The sequence below is a fragment of the Misgurnus anguillicaudatus genome, chromosome 5 (assembly GCF_027580225.2).
Source record: "Misgurnus anguillicaudatus chromosome 5, ASM2758022v2, whole genome shotgun sequence".
Taxonomy (NCBI): Eukaryota; Metazoa; Chordata; class Actinopteri; order Cypriniformes; family Cobitidae; genus Misgurnus; species Misgurnus anguillicaudatus.
The window spans coordinates 25,785,001-25,802,174 of record NC_073341.2 but is presented as its reverse complement, the minus strand read 5'-3'; the positions used below and the strand labels follow the sequence as shown (position 1 = coordinate 25,802,174).

Genomic DNA, 17,174 nt, shown 5'->3' with positions numbered 1-17,174 from the left:
CACAAACTTTCAAGGATTTCAAGGACTCGTGGGAACCCTGTATGTGAGTGTTTATGTGTGAATGTATATGTAAAGTATATCTTATGAAACTTCACGTTTCAGACCTTTTGGTAGCTTGTGTAAAGGCAGAGCAGTTTTCTCCATCCCAGGCACAGTATGGGTCTCTGGCCAGGCAGCAGTCTGAACAGGCCTTACCATACACTTCACAACGGTGCAAAGATATCTGGGTAAGACCTGCCTCAGATGATGCATAGAGTTGTTGCTGTAGAGAAAAAAAAGAAAAAAATTTATTGTGTTAGATTGCATTATTTGGAATTGGTTATGAAACATTTGTCTATGTTTTTGCAATGAATTTAGGAGATACACATATTTAAACTCACTCTTTTGGCTGATATATGCATAGTTTTGATAGGCGCAGATGTCTGTAGAGAAGAAACAGGAAAGCTTAAATGTAATTGCACATATTATGCCAGTGAGACATAATTTTAATTTTATTGGCTTTGATGTATTTACCCTGAAAACTTCCACTTCCTCTAAAGTGACCTCATCCATCGTGGTGGCGTCCTTAGGCAAGACTATAACTTTTTGGACTGTACCACGATCTGTGCAGGGAAACGAAAGTAATGTTGGCCAAATATTCACAACCCTCAACATTCAAGAAAAATGAAGTCAGTGTTTCTCAACCAGGGGTTAGGTCCCACTAGGGGGCCTCAAGATGACTTAAATAATAATTATTAAAAATAAAACAAAACCAGCATTAAAATGAGTTAAACAAAAAGATATTTCCTAGTGTTTGGTTATTTGGAAACAAATGTGGGTGATTCTCACGAAATCCAGATTTAGAAGGTGTCCAGCATCAGAATTTTTATAAAAGCTTTTGATGCCAATTTTTTTGCACATTTAAGATTAAGGTCTGAACTTACTATAATCATATTTTTTTTGGATTTAAAAATATTTCCTATAGAATGATTTCAATTTTTTAGATTATCATTATCAAAAATGATCATTACCACAACATGATATTACATTAAATATATGCATTTACAAACTCATGTTTCGATAATGAGAACTAAATGTTGTCTAAAAGTACTATGACAAACAAAATTTCAACTTTTATCTGGAGAGAAAAAAAGAACTGCTTTTTTTGAAAATCTTAGTTCATTAAGAGCTTAAACAATGATTGAAATTTGTTGCGGAGGATGAGAAAATTGGTCTTGGACACATTTATATTCCTTATTATTGTCTACTCTCTACATTTACAATGATCACCAAATACCAAATGTTTCTTTACTGTAAATGTTTATAGTCTAACATGCACTAAACTTTTTATTTTTTTGAATTTTTTAATTATAAATATTTCCATGTCAAAAAACCAAAATCCAGTCATGGACACGTTGCGGTAATGAACTTTTCCCCTTAAATGTGGAAAAAAACAACAAAATTGGTTTGTATGATGTCATTTGAAATCATGTGCAAAATAGTACATGAAGAGATGTTTGTAACTGTATGCTTCTTATTTTGACACTCTTACTTTGCATTTACTTTTTTTTATCAAAATGACACCTCATAAGTCTAATTTCGCGAGAACCACCCATATACATCTGTCCAGTAATGCAGAGCTCTACAAACTGTGAGTGGGGGGGTTCAAATTATGTTGTGAACAATTGAAGTTAAAAAGTTTGTGCACCCCTGAAGTTTTACCTGTTCCCAAAAAGAGAACCTCATATCGCCCGTCCACTGCATCCACCTGGTCCACTGCAATAGTAGTAAAACGATAGTCTACACCTGAGCGCATCACCAGAGGGCGCTTGTGAATGGGATACACAGGGTGGTACATGAGGGGATGTGCACGAATGAAGTTAACAGCTTCATCTGAAAACTCTTTCGTGGAGTGTAAACCAGGTGTAAATGTTCCTCCAGGACACTGATATGAGTGACAAAAGAAAGTTAACGGCCATATAAATATTTTTTTAAGGAAGATAAATGAATTCAGTCAAGACAAAACTCACGGTTCCAGGCCGGGGATAAGGAATCTTTCCTGTATACACTGTCCATTGGTAATTGTGTCCGTGTTTATGGGCAAACGGGCCATTAAAGACGTTTCTGATGTCAGCCATGGCATACACACACACAGCCGAACCCTTAAACACAGAGCTAAAAGAAGATAAACAACATTCACTTATGAGTCTAAACTTTACATACAGATAAAGCAAGCCAACCATTAAAACCAAAGAGAGAAGAGAATTCTTGTAAATGAATAGGGATAAAGAAGGGAGCAAAAACGAGGAGATTACTCATCTGTTCCTCTGAGGAAACAAATGAATAAAAAGCAGGTTTTTACCCAGAAGTTGCAAAGACGCCATAAACCACAGGGTTTCTCTCATCTTGAGTGGGTTGGATAAACACGTCCCCTGAAGAGGCGAACAAAAGCAATGCAAAAATGCATATCACCACTAAATATGTTACTCTCTGAACAGAAATGACAAAACATTGCTTACTCAGTTCATCGAAGAAAGTTTCCACCCCATCATCTCCCATTACAGAGCACACCAGCTTGGCCTTTAGAAATGTCGTCCATTTGTTCACCAGAGACTTCTGACCACCCTCATCATTCTGTGAATGCACAGAATATAAACACATACTGTTTACTGACTAACCGCTCCAGCCGCAGTCGTGATACGCGGGTTGTTTCTTACCAGGCAAACGCGGCCCACTCTGGACAACACACTTGGACTTGCGCTTCCACCAGAATCCAGACTCTTTTCTCGGAAGAAGAAATAGAGTTTGTCATCGTTCCTCTCGGAGCTGTCAGGAATCTGTTTCATCTGAACAAACACAGGCTCTAGGAAATAAACAGAGCGTGAATGTAAAAATATTCGGCTGGAACTACATCACCTAAGCAAATATTTATTTTCAATGTAATTAAAATTACATCTGCCAAAGAAAATTGTGAGGTGTTTTTTTTACCATTAAGCCATTTAGAATCGTACTGTTCAGATCTGACAGCTGGCCGGCTTCCCATGGTCCGAAAAATGCCCAGATCTGTGCTCATAAAATCCACGGGGACTCCAGCATACAGGTTTCCATCTAGACGAAGGAGAGGTGAGGTAATGAATATCGCAAATTAGACCCTTTTTAATACCTGTTATTTTTTCTAGACAACGTTGATTTTAAAGTCGACATGAAACTGAAAAACATATATATAATTTTTTTTAAATATTGTGGTATTTTTTTTTATTACTTATCTGTGAGCTTCATTACTTAAAGCGTAACTAAACCCCTGGTCAGAGCCTGACTCCACCCACTGGCAATATTTGAAAAATGCAAGAAAAGTGGGCAGATCCCAACGGAGATAGAGGGACGAACTAAGGGCCAATCCCATTTCTCTGTCTTACCCCTTCCCCTACCACTTCGTCTTACCTCTAGCCCTTGTCCCTCAAAACCAAGTGTTAAGCGCTAGGGGTGAAAACATACCCCTATGAAATGAGACACCGCTTGGTTACGGTTACATCATCATACATTGTCGTTTGCTGGCTGCAACGTCACCAGACGCGACAAATGTTGATCACAAACTTCCAAGATGCCGAGTGCAAGTGTGTATATGTCGATTGCGTGGGTTTTGGTGATATTTTTGCGACTGTCTGCAACATATACGAGCATAGATATGTATATAAAGGCTAGATGGCTCGTCCGCGCTGCTGGCCAATTGAGTGCAACGTCCGCATTTTGGCGGCCATCTTACGACAGGGCGCTCGCTCACTCGTAGCATTGAGTTTTAATGATGCAGGTACTTTTAAATGACCATAACTTGCTTAATTTTTTACCGATTTTCAAACGGTTTAGTTTGTTATAAACGTCAAAGATGTACCTATGACACTGCATACCTATACTAAAAATAAAAAATAAATTCATGAAACATGTTAAAGCATCCAGAATTATAGCCACGTTAATAACGTTTGTAAAAACCCAAACCGTTTGAAAATCGGTAGAAAATTGAGCAAGTTATGGTCATTTAAAAGTACCTGCACCATTAAACTCAATGCTACGAGTGAGCAAGCGCCCTGTCGTAAGATGGCCGCCAGGTGATGCCGTTAGGGACTCACTCCGCCTTGAGCCATCTAGCCTTTATATACATATCTATGTATACGAGAATGTTGTGCAAATCAGCAACGTAACGTTAGCGTAGCAAACTAGCGAAATTTTAAAACATTTAAATTAAGAACATAACTATATGAACAGGACTGTGTAGAGCACAAAACAAGACGTTAGTAATTTTTTAATTAATTATTAAGCCGAAAATACTTTCGACTCTCTGGACGCTCTGGCCGCCATTTTTGCCGGTTGCACAGTGTATTCTGGGTACCCCTTGGTTTCAAGTAAGCTCGCGGAAATTCTTGGTTTTAAGGGGTATCTACCACTTGCCCTTAGCCCGACCCCTTGATCAAAACGAGAATTGGGATAGCCCTTACTCTCACGTGAACGTGCAAAACTAAGGGGTAGGGGTAAGGGGAAGGGGTAAGACAGAGAAATGGGATTGGCCCTAAGTGTGTGGTGAGATCGTCACAAGGGCGTGGTGAGCTTGAACCTGCTTACGTCACGAGTTATTTTTTGGACCCAACATCCAATAGAAAAATTCAACTGCAGTAGCCACCGTTCAACCTGAAGAGGGCAGCACTCAGACGTTTTTACACCATATATTGTAGTATTGAAACACTTTACATCTAAATGTCAAAAAACTTACTAAAATCAATGAACAGCACTAATAAACCATCATTCTTACAGATCAGTAACTAAAAAAAGTTGGATTAGGGTTTAGTTACTCTTTAAAAAAATTAATGTGCCCTCATAATCTTTATTAAAAGTCACTAATCTCCTCCCATCCTTGAAACGATTTCTCATTACTCTCATGACTTGAGGCCGGGGGCCGGGAAAAGCTTGCAGCAATTAGCAATTAGCAAACATCACCCAACCTAAAACAATCCAATTCATTCTCAATAGACGAATTCAAGTTCCACCCATCTTTTTTCATATTTGAGAAGCCATTTCTTTTGGATATATGTCACGCCATTTATGGCGATATTAAATAGAAAGCAAATGAAAACTTTTGCTTAAGTTTCTCAATTACTGTATGTCTTCTATATCCAAAGATCTCCACAATGTCACAAACTGTGCTCAGATTTGCCAAGTGTGTAATCAGGAGTCAATATTATTGAAGATTTCAATATCAACTCAAAAATTTCTCATCAAATTTACACAAATCCAGATTATTTTACATATTACATATAGCTCCTAGTGGATATTGGGTTGTTCAATCCTGATCCTGGAGGGCCGGTGTTTTGCTCCAACGCTAATCAAACACACCTGATCCAGCTAATCAAGGTCTTACTAGCCATCCTATAAACTTTTAAACAGGTGTGTTTACGTAATTTATAAGTCGGTTTGTACAAAAGCGTCTGATAAATGAATAAATGTAAATGCATTGAGGGAAGTTTCAGCTAAATTCTGCAGGACACCGGCACTCCAGGACCAAGTTTGGACACTCCTGTCTTAAAGCGATAATTCACCCAAAAATGAAAATTCTGTTTCATCACACTCATGTTTTTTCCAAACCTGTATAATTTTCTTTGTTCTGCTGAACACAAACGGAGATATTTTGCACAATGTTTTTTTTTGCAAAACCGTTTTAAAGCACCATTGACTTCCATAGCATTTTTCTTTCCTACTATAGAATTCAGCAAAACAAAGACATTTATTTAGGTTTTGAACAACTTGAGGGTGAGGAAATTTTTCGTTTTTCGGGTGAACTATTCCTTTAAAGCGTCCGTTTTTCGTGATCCCATTTTTCAAAATTTATTGGTGCATAAGGTTGGTGTTAGAGCATAAATAATGCCTGCAAAATTAGTCAAGCGATATATTTTCTTTAACATAATTCGCTTTTCAAGGACTACAGAGAGCGGCCAGTTTGAACTGCAGCCCTCTTCCGGATATATGACGTCAATATTTTGACCTCCGCCCACAGGAATACGCCAGTCACTAGCTAAGCTAAGCTGCTGTTGAATCACAACACACTAAACCAGCTACACAATCAGAACTCGCTCCTTTGAAATATGTTACAAGATATTTCAAATCGTGTGAATACTGCATTTTTTTACACACAAAACATAAATACATTATATTGCGCACTGTAAACACAACCAAAGCTTCAAAACACTGGAAAAACATTATCTTTAATATAATTTAATAGTCTCATTTGTATTTTATTTCTCCTAAGCAATTTCAGGAGAAACATCTGAGACTAAGTTGATACTTGTATAAAACACAACTGACAATCCAACGCTCATGGCAATTCGTACGTACAGTATTTAACGAGGTGGCTAATTCGTATGAATTTTTATGACCTCTTCATACATTTTTTAACAACTTGCCTTGACCCCTGTGAAATTGGGGTTAGGGGTGGGGTTTCGTTATTGTTTTTTTATTTATGACAATCATACGTTTCTGCGCAATTACCTTTGTACTAATTCATACAAATTAGCCAACTTGTAAAATATGTACGAATATTCATGAGATCAGGCTGGATAGTCGATCAAATCTGAGCTATGAAAGAGCAACCTCTAAACCAGTGGCGGCCCATAACTTCCTTTTTCGAGGGCGCTTGATGCGAAGTTCACCACAACATGTTTGTAGCCCGTCATGTGTTTGGGTTTGTAATTTCAAAATATGTGTTCTGCGCGTCGAGTGAACCTATGTGCATCACGTGTCTTGTCAAAATAAGTGCCTGCTGCAGACGTGTCTAAAGGGTTTATGATAAAAGAGACGCTCGCGTTTGCCAGATACTCGCATAATCTCATGTGTAATCAGAGTTTAGTGTTAAGGGAGTGTCTTGCGTGTATTTTGAAAACTTGAGCGTCTCTTTTATCACAAACGGCTTCGACGTGTGTGCAGCAGGCACTTATTTTGACAAAACACATGATGCACATGGTTCACATGATGCAACAAACACACATCTTGAAAACACGACCAACACACATGACACTCCGAACACTTATTTTGAATTTGCGCCTCTCAGATGAGCAGTCACGAGCCCCCACTGCTCTAAGCAATAAAATAGTCTCTGTAAAGAATTTTGAGAATTACAGTAGGGGACAAAATCTATAAATACTTGTACTGAGCAACATTAGACTGTTATATTATGTTATATAATGGCTTTTTAAATGAATATCTGCTTACTAATCAAAGCTGCAATGTTCTCCTGATTTGGATCATACGAGCATTTTCCCTTCCCAGAGTCCACATAACCAGGAATCAGCCTGAAGAGGTAGTCCTGTAAACACCAGAGCAAGAATTAAAGCTATACACAGAGAAATGCAGTTAAAAGTTGAATTTAGTAAATGTGTGAAACTATGTTTCTGTGTGTACCTCAGCTTTCCAGCCTCTGTTGATAAAGGTACAGATGGGTTTATAAGCACCTGTGCCACACGCGTACAGGTGAGTCCTGTTCCACGGCTCAATCAGACGAACAAAGTTAGCACATTCACCCTGAGAAACACACATATATGCATAAAGATTCTGTTGAATGTATATCATTCAAAACAGGACTTTTATTTTGTATCTGCTCAGTTAGCAAAATTACACACTCACATGTCTGCCTTTCCCGGTCATCTGACACTCTGCTTTTCTCTGAGCTGGAGCCGGCCAATGGATCTACAGACATAAAACACACACCACACCATAAGAAATCACTGACACTTAAATTCTTCTGGGGTCATAAATACTTCACATTTTGGATATTAGTACAATTAATTACAATGAGAGGCTCTTTGTTGACGTTTTGCATGTCCAACGAGACCAGATACTCGCGGCTGCCCAGATAAAGTCGGCCCTGGTCCTGATCCACGTGCAAGATCCGGTAATCGCTGGTGTTGAAGGAGAAACTGAATGGCCTTGCAGTGCGAGTGTCCATAAGTTCTGAATGACAAAAGACAAACATGGGAACATAATCATTAAATCTGATTAGTACATCTGACTTTCAACTTTGATTATTTACTGTATTACTTTCAGATAGTTTGCATATCACTTTTCTTTACAATAGAGTGACAGATACAAATAACACTAGCTGTGAAAGACATACAAGCTTAGGTGTTTTTTTACAAAAGCAAAAAGTTATAATAGCCACTTCATTAATATCAATGATTAATACAAAATTTGATTCAGTATAACATGACAATCTTTTTCACATTTTTACCACAAACGCAATGAACATAAATGCAACCACAAAGTGGGAATTTCAGGATTTTCTTTATATCAGTTAAATGTAGGCAGAAATACATTAGAATACACTTATCATTAATATATTTACGAACAAAATTTCCCATCATTCTCTGTAAATGCACAAATGCATGAATCATCATTCAAATCTTCCTGTATTTGCAACAACGACTTCCAAACTGGAAATCCAAACCATACTCCATGGGAACATGCCATAAAGAAAATATTCTTGTGATCAAAAGGGGGCGCTCACAACTCTCAGATTTTCACCTACAGTAATTCCACATAACTTCTGCATTACGGTTAACAGAGCTCTTTGGGCATTTTCATATTTTAGAGGATATTGTTAAGATAAAAATCGTGTAGCGGTAGTGTTCTGGGCAGCCCCTCCTTAAAAGTGGAAATGAACAGCTGGAAAAGTGTGAGCCGTGGCTCTTGGGAGTATATACCGCACTTAACACAGAGTGCTGGCAAATGAAAACACTTTTAGATGTGAGCCAACATTCAGTGTCAGGATGTTCAGTTCAGTTAAAAATGAACCGTTTAATCAGACAATCTTGTAGGCTTACAGAGGACTTCAAAGAACTGGGCCGTGATGTAAGAATTGCAGTTAATGCTGTGTGAATGTTTAACAGCGTCGGCTGTGAAGTCGGTTATGAATTATGTTCCGACATTAAGTTAAGTTAAGGAAAGTCAGCATTAAAAAATAATGATGAGAGGATAGATTTGTTACTGTAGCTCAATTGGTAAAGCACTGTGTTAATGACGCAAAGGTTCGAATCCCAGAAAATACACCTACTTATAAAATGTACACTTTTTAACTATAGTCACTTTGGATAAAAGTGTTTTCCAGATATAAAGGTCAAATTTTGATTGTTGGTTTACTGTCCTTTTAGGAAAAAGTAAAGAATGCAAATCTACATTATGCACTATATCTAATCTCATTAAATCTCATAAACATCTAAAATGCAAAACCCTCAAAGTGCGTCTGACATGTTTTCTTGTAAATTAAATTAAATTTAGCATTTTTTTTCAAACTCCCAATTGATTCTGCAAATAAACCTGTATTTCTGAATGGCCTGAGGCCGGGATTAAACAGATTTGATAGAAAAGTACATATAATACATGCCGAGACACTGACCTGTCCTCTGTATAATGCTTAGATTCATCTATATAATCCATTGACTTCCTTAACATTCCTGCTACACGGGATGCAGGCCAGGATTGTTATGCAACTAAACTGATTTTGGTAACACATTTTTAATATAGTCAGTCATTACATGAATTTATAAAAAGGTTCACCTAAGGCAACATTAGGTTATGGTGTTGTTATTCCATTTTCGTTCTTTTGTGGAAGGCAAAAGAGGATTTTGTGGTAACCCATAAAACAGGTCTCTATTGTGTGTTAATTCTAAGTCTTTTAAAGCCATGTATAAATGCAAGACTGGGTTAAGTGTGTCTGATGAGCTTTTAAGAGCTGAATATTTCAAGCGCTGACGCACCGAGTGAAATTTGCTGTAGATGTGGTTTACTACAGGCTTACTGTGAAAGCAAATATAAGGCATTCACATAATGAAACAAACTTGCTTTAAGGTTCAGTTCACAAAAAAATATATATTTACACTTTGAGTTTGACAGCTAGCAAAATGTACTTTTCACTTTTATTGAAAAAAAGCAATGCAAAAATAGTTTTTTTCTGTTTCAAAATAATAATAATAGAAAAATACACACATGAATGTGAGTACAACAGAATTTTATTTTTAGGGAAACTATGCCATTAACTAATTTCCCGCAATTTTTTTTAAGTTGTCCACCAGCATTTTTGTGATTTTCACAAAAGTTTCACAAAATGCCTTCCAGGAAAAATGCCTTCTAAAAATATTCTGTACAAAATTTCTGTAGAAATTAAAGTATTTCTGGCAACTAGCTGCCAGTAACTTACTGTACATTTTACATTTATGTTATTTACTGGCAACAATTAAATGAACATGAAACATTTTCAGTCTGTATCTTCTACAGTAAGTTACTGCCAACCAGCTGCATCATTACAGCTAATTATATAAACATACAAATATATCAAATGAAAGAACAGACCCTCTGCTTTCAAACAAACAATAAACAAACAAACAAACAAAACGGGAAAAAAATTTTCATCCTACACTGTAAAAAATGCTTGTCTGCCTTACATTTTTTTGTTAAATCAAAATCAACTCAGATTTACAAGTCATGTCAACAAAATATAGTTGAGAAAAGTCAACTTAAATTTATAAGTTATAACAACTCACCTGTAGTTATAACAACTCCTCTCTAGTCAACATTAATAATAATAAGTTGAAATGACTTATAAATGAAAAAAATTTAAGGCAGCAAAGTATTTTTTACAGTGTATCTATATTTTTTACAGTGTATCTATATCTCAGCTTATAAACTCTTAAATATTTTTCTTCAAAAATAATTTTTTTTAGCAAAAAGCTGAAATAATTGCATTTTTGTGAAGGAATTTTGTTAGAGATCAGATTCAGAGTGTAAAATAATTTTTTTTATATTTCAATAATTTTTTTAATTCAGTTGTATTACAAATAACCATAAAAACTCATCAGGAACACATTTTTTCCATGCAAAAGTTTTCTCTTAATTGACGAGATAATTCGTCAATGACGAGGAAAGAGTTAAAATGTACAATCATAAAGTTACAGAGTGCTCTTCCAGTTGAAATAAATAAGCTTTATTTATTATGCGTCATTGGATGATCATCCATTCAGATGTCTGCACAACCATAGAAACAGTGAGGTACAGGAAATGGGCATTTGGTGACGACTTTAAAGTTTATAGGCTATGTGTTTACAGGATGCTATGAAGAGGGTGCTAAAAACATCTCTACTGATCGGATATCTGTCGGAACAGGGTGGGCAAAAGGGGAAGGGATTGTATACAATCCAGTTCCCCGCTCTTTCCTTTACCGTCAGGAAAGAACACAGGACACGTCACCTTTGCCAAGCCTACGTTGGACCAAAGTGGACACAGTACATGGTTCATTAAAATCACGGGCGAAAGGCACTGGTTCGAAGGTCAATTTATGTAATATCCTGCTGCAATTGTTCTTTGGAAGACGGAAAATTAAGCGGGAAAGAGGAATCATAAAAATAAACACAAAACAACACCAACCACTGTGTGGCACAGTAACCTGATTTTTTAACTATGATAAGAACATTTTATAATATTATTATTATTATTATTTCAATATCAGATTTTAATATCCGATTATCTAATATTTAATTATATAACAAATGTTGGGTTTCTTAAATTAGGGCTTTTAATCTGACGTGTTGCGGTAATAAGGAACAATGAATTTCAATGATATCAGACACATTTAACCTTGATCTGCAATGGGTTGCTTTATTAAAAAATATTAAAATATACATTAAATTGGCTATGTTTAGATATACCACCATATTCTTAATAGTTGGGCAGTATATATGTTATACACACTGTACATAGCATTCTGATTTTCTGTATTCCCAGTTAAACTGCATTTGCCAAAATGTGCAGTATTACAAGGGGGTCAAAATATCGATTGACACATATTCATATACAGTAAGGGTATATATTGTAATGACTGAGGTCATTGTAGAATATCAAGTTCCTCTTTCGCTGGTTCTGCCAATTCCTTTTTCTCATAGTCTACAGTTGGGTACACTTACTAGAATTACACAAAGACCTCCCCTCCTCTGCAGGCGCCTCCGAAACAAAGACCATCCCAGTGGCAAACAAAGAACAATCCATCTCAGATAACAGCAAAAAAATGGAGAGGCCAACAAGACAAGTGGATTTTTCCGTCCAACTACTCTTGATGTCGAGAAGAGGGCGAGGCCGAGGGGAGGAGGGGTGGGGACTTGATAGCAGAGGGGTGATCTTTTCTGGGGAGTACATTGATTGCAATTCGGGAAAATGGGACTGTAGAAATGAACTGGATCACAGCCAAGGCCATCCGAAGTTCCGGCGCTATTACAGAGATGGGTGATGAAAGAAAAGACAAAGCTAACAATAACCAGTTATATCCAAACTACTGAAGGCGTATAATTCAGCCCAGTCATCTTTTCAATGAGGTTTCATCAGGGCACAAGCAGGAGGAATATGAGCCACGGGCGATGAGAAATATGAAACATGAGGTGATTGATATAGGAAACAGCTTTTATTTCTCATGAATCTTGGTAACATCATTATGAATTTCCTTCGAGGCGCTTTCAGCGCACATTATGATTTGATTGTTTGTGAAGAACAGAAGGGTCAATTGAATTCTCATAATCTTGGTCATGGAGAATTGGGGCATCAAACATGATTGCCTAATTAGAGTTGTGAGGCCCGGTACACAATGTGTGGCCATTTAGCACAAAATATCTCACCTATTCTTTTTGAAAAAAAAGAATACAAATTCATAGCATATTTATAGCAGGCAGGTTCACCCAATAAATGGCATTCATTTTCCTATTATCAAGCATCTTGATATGACAACATTATCACCAATAGGCTAACAGCATAAGAGAAAAGAGCAGTTTTGCAAGATGAATTTCTGGAAAAAGGAATACAGTTTAATGTAGCGCACAGTATAATCAACAGAAAAATGTTTTAAATTATTCCATGTATCTCTATAAAATTGCAAAATGACACATTTCATCTAATATACTCAAAAAAAAAGAACCCACAGTGCTTAGTCTCTATGTAGGTCAAAGTTACTGTACCATGGCAAGGAATGAGGCCACAAAGAAATAAACAAGCTAAAACCGTGTGACTTGGGCGAAAATGTTGGCTGGCACAGCACAAACAAAACCAAAGATTTTGCTTGGGTCACTGTATTTTAACGGGGGCATTTCACAAGACTTTTTTAAAATGTAAAATAAATCTTTGGTGTCTCCAGAGTACATATGTGAAGTTTTAGCTCAAAATACCAAATAGATAATTTATTATAGCATGTTAAAATTTCCACTTTGTAGGTGTGAGCAAAAATGTGCCGTTTTGGATGTGTCCATTTAATGAGCTGATATCTGCACTAAATGGCAGTGCCGTGGTTGGATAGTGCAGATAAAGGGGCGGTATTATCTCCATCTGACATCACAAGGGGAGCCAAGATTTAATGATCTATTTTTTCACATGCTTGCAGAGAATGATTGACCAAAACTAAGTTACTGGGTTGATCTTTTTCACATTTTCTAGTTTTATAGAAGTACTGGGGACCCAATTATAGCACTTAAACATGGAAAAAGTCAGATTTTTCATGATATGTCCTCTTTAAAGTTTACCGCTGCTGTTGTGATCACAAAGCACTATTCAAACAGCGCAGGGTTGTAAGTGCTGGGTTATAATGGCACACATATGAGAGGCGGACTTCTCTATCATCTCTGGGGTAATTATGTAGCATAGTGGTTTTCACCACTCCACCTTCATCTTATTCAACTGAAATGTAAGATTGGAGGATTCCTGTTATCTGATTCACACATTTAATTTATGTTTACATGCCGTATGTGTTTTAAAACAGGCCATATTTCAACCTGCTTCAAATGAATGAATTAAAGGGCTGTACTAGGGAGTGTGCATAAATGTGTGTTGCATGCAGCGTGTGGGAGATGATTGCATGTTTTTGTGTGTCATAAAGATGGGTGACAGATAGTTTGACATAGCTGACAATGAATGTAGTTGCTTAAAATGACTTTGACTTTGAACCTTATATGTGCTTTGAAGATGTACAGTTTGTAGGAATATCCCTATGAACTCTTTCAAAACATGGGCTCTGTGTCAGCTACTGTTTAAAAATCAACATCTGTGTTTAAAATCTGTGAATTTAGTAGTATGTTTAAAAATCAACATACTAATAAATTCACAGAAACAGCGAGAAATAAGAAGAATAGAAAGTAACATTTGTAAGCGACTTACAACGTATTACAGAAAGTGTGTTTCCTGGGTTTGAACCCATGACCTTTTGTGCTATTAACGCAATGCTCTACCACTGAGCTACTGTATACAGGCATTATCACATAAGATCAATTATACAAGTACTATTTCATTACACTTCTCATGTTTCATTGTTTTAATTCAAGAAATAAGAAATATTAAAATGTGGTTTGAATTCTTACGAAACAATAAACAATGTACAACCTTAGTGGCAACATCCACCATTTGTTTTCATCCAAGAACAGCAATGCCCTTGAAAAGAATCTTTGCATGCATTTGTGCTTGTATGTGTGTGTTTGTTTGCGGATATGGGGGCGGGGTAAAGATAGTATGCATAGACAAGTAATGAACCAATGTTTGTGCTTACCTCTAAAAGCCAGGTGCACTCTGGGAGTAGGCCGATGTGTGCCGGTCACGTCAAACACAAACAAAGCCCAGAGCAAAAGAAGAAGTTTAATCTCCATAATTCTTGTAGTAAGACCCATGTGAAAGCAACCTATAGTAACACAAATGAAAGACATAATAATGAGACAAGGTGAAAAGAGAGAGACGAACAGGTAAAGGTTAAGGGGCCGTTTACACATGACACTGTTTTTAAATAAAAATTGAAAACTTTTTAGTAATAGAGACCCTGTCTGTGAAATCTCATAATCTAATTTATTTAGAGATTTAGAGCATTTCTCTCATTGATTTCAATCTTCGACATGGCCTTACTCCTTAGTGTATGGTCTTAGTCAATATTAGGGCTGTCACAATGATTAAATAATCATCTCATCGCGATTGTTTGACCCATAGACTGTAAAAAAAGATGGATGACGCCTGTTCGCTCTCTTCCATTGGTGAAAAGTGAAGCCGTTAGTGTCCCGATATGGCACTGACATCTTGGGTCTTGAGTCTGCGCAGTAGCGATTTCAGGACCAGTCCTGCGCAGTAGTGAGTAGGAAGTAAAGCCACGAAATCAAGACCCCGCCCTCGCTCTCGCAGAATGCGCATATCACACAATATCACAGCTGTCAATCATGACGTGACACCACCATTTTTATATCATTAAATAACTAACTAAACATAAACTTATTTTAAAAACAAACATTTGAATTTACATCAGCGTGATAAAAACTACAGTAAATGACAGAAACCAATTATAGTGTAATTACATTTTTTAGTTGGTCTCAAGTCCCATTGAATAACATGGGGAGGCGGGGTTTATGACCTATTTTGGGACCAGTCACTGGGGGGCGATCGAGATGTTTTAGCTTCACTTTTCAGGGCTTGTGCGGCACGCTTGGTTTGACCTCATCGCGATGATTTCAGATCACCGTGATGATTGCACATCTCTCTAAAAAACACAAGGGGGAGCTGCAGGAATTTTTTTTTTTGCAGCCACTACAGGCATGTGGTCCAGTACAAATATGACCTTAGCAGGATTGGCTACTATTTCAGGCCTATTCTGGTATAGTTTATTTTGATTGCATTTTTATTTTCAAGTATCTTTTTAGACACTTTATTTCTTGTGAAGAATTTTCAGTTTTTGAAAGATATATTCATTAAATAATTACTTTTAAATGTGTTAAGTGTATTAATATTTACTGCCAGGTAAACCTTGCAGAAGATTTCATTTAAATAATCACAACGTGTGAAATTATTTCATGAACAAACAAAAATGTATGAGAATTAAATGTCAAAGCAATAAAACAGTTAATCAATCATCATAATCGTCAAAGCACTAAAAAAGGCAATTATTTGTCATAATCGGCATAATTTAGTAGACAATTAACCGTTATCAAAATCTTTTACATTATGTTCTTCACATTATGTAGGATGACTTTATGTAGAAAACAAAACATTTAGCTGGGTTTTCACAGAGTCAATTTTTCCCGATCATTTACACAACAACGGCATTTTGGGGGACCTGAAAATGCAACTTCTAAAAAGTGCTTGTTTTTATAAACAATTCTGTTATCATCTCAACTACAAAACCAATCATTCATAAAAACTTTTTTTATTCTCGTATAAATATACTCTTAATTTTTCCACAGATTTAGACAAAGAAAATGCTAAAATGATAAAGAATGAATGGACACCAGATGAAAAAATAACTTGGAAAAAAAGAAAATAAACCCCGAGGAGGAGGAAGACAGACATAGACAGACAGATTTACACAGGCAATGGAAGAAATACAAACAAACGTATGACTACAGCTCAACAGCCTGAAGTCATTTTTACTACAGTTGACTTATATTTAGCCTGCAGTTTGAAAAGAAAGGCAAAGCCCAGCCCGTCACACCTTTTCCAAAAAAACAATTCCACATAAAGACAGTCTCAACCCTGCATTAGTAGGGCTGTGTTTATGGTACATTGTGTCAATTTTATTTTAGGAAAAACAGCTGCTGTTAATCAGCCTCAAACACCCCGAGGCAACAGCATGGATTGATTTGAGAGTTAGTTGAATTGAGCAGATTAGGATGCTGTTTGTAACCCGTGAACAGGTTGGGGGTGTTGTAATGCTAGAAAACAGTGCATATGACAAAGAGCTTACAAATGCCATGTGCCTGGGAAAAGCCGAAGGTGGCAAATCACGCCAAGCTGTCGCAAAACCCTGTCACATTGTTGGAACGTCTCGCTACTGCAACTGCTGCCTCTATACTCTTCGGTGATGTATGCGAGTGATGCCATGACAGCAGGCCGTCGCATTTTTGGGATTCGCAAGTCCACGCGTCTCTTCGGCCGAGGTGTGTGATTAAATCAGCTTAAATCAGACTGGGAACAGACGCCAACTAACATTTTATTCACATTTATAAGTACTGCACCTGTGCGTTGTCTGTGTGCAGGCCAAGGTTTACTTTGGTCACATCGGCCGTTTGTCTGCTTCTAGTACAAGTGGAGGCAAAGTTTTGACGCTAGGCAACTCTTTTAATCCTTTTCCACAAACTCGCAAGCACGCTCAACACACAAGCCCAGGT

At 37.0% G+C, this 17,174-nt stretch overlaps 1 protein-coding gene across 1 annotated transcript in view; it reads right to left on the bottom strand.

The window, feature by feature from the left end:
- Window positions 1-17,174, bottom strand: part of sema3ga (sema domain, immunoglobulin domain (Ig), short basic domain, secreted, (semaphorin) 3Ga) — a 23,745-nt gene that overhangs the window by 4,506 nt on the left and 2,065 nt on the right. Inside the window, exons 2-15 of the mRNA XM_055168840.2 lie at window positions 14,582-14,710; window positions 7,808-7,968; window positions 7,642-7,704; window positions 7,420-7,539; window positions 7,231-7,324; window positions 2,968-3,087; window positions 2,697-2,842; window positions 2,499-2,613; window positions 2,342-2,411; window positions 2,010-2,154; window positions 1,702-1,924; window positions 514-602; window positions 381-422; window positions 105-262 (exon numbers count right to left, since the gene is read on the bottom strand). Of these exons, the coding sequence (XP_055024815.2) occupies window positions 105-262; window positions 381-422; window positions 514-602; window positions 1,702-1,924; window positions 2,010-2,154; window positions 2,342-2,411; window positions 2,499-2,613; window positions 2,697-2,842; window positions 2,968-3,087; window positions 7,231-7,324; window positions 7,420-7,539; window positions 7,642-7,704; window positions 7,808-7,968; window positions 14,582-14,699 (1,664 nt within the window). The 5' untranslated portion in view covers window positions 14,700-14,710. The remainder of the gene's footprint in view (window positions 1-104; window positions 263-380; window positions 423-513; window positions 603-1,701; window positions 1,925-2,009; window positions 2,155-2,341; window positions 2,412-2,498; window positions 2,614-2,696; window positions 2,843-2,967; window positions 3,088-7,230; window positions 7,325-7,419; window positions 7,540-7,641; window positions 7,705-7,807; window positions 7,969-14,581; window positions 14,711-17,174) is intronic.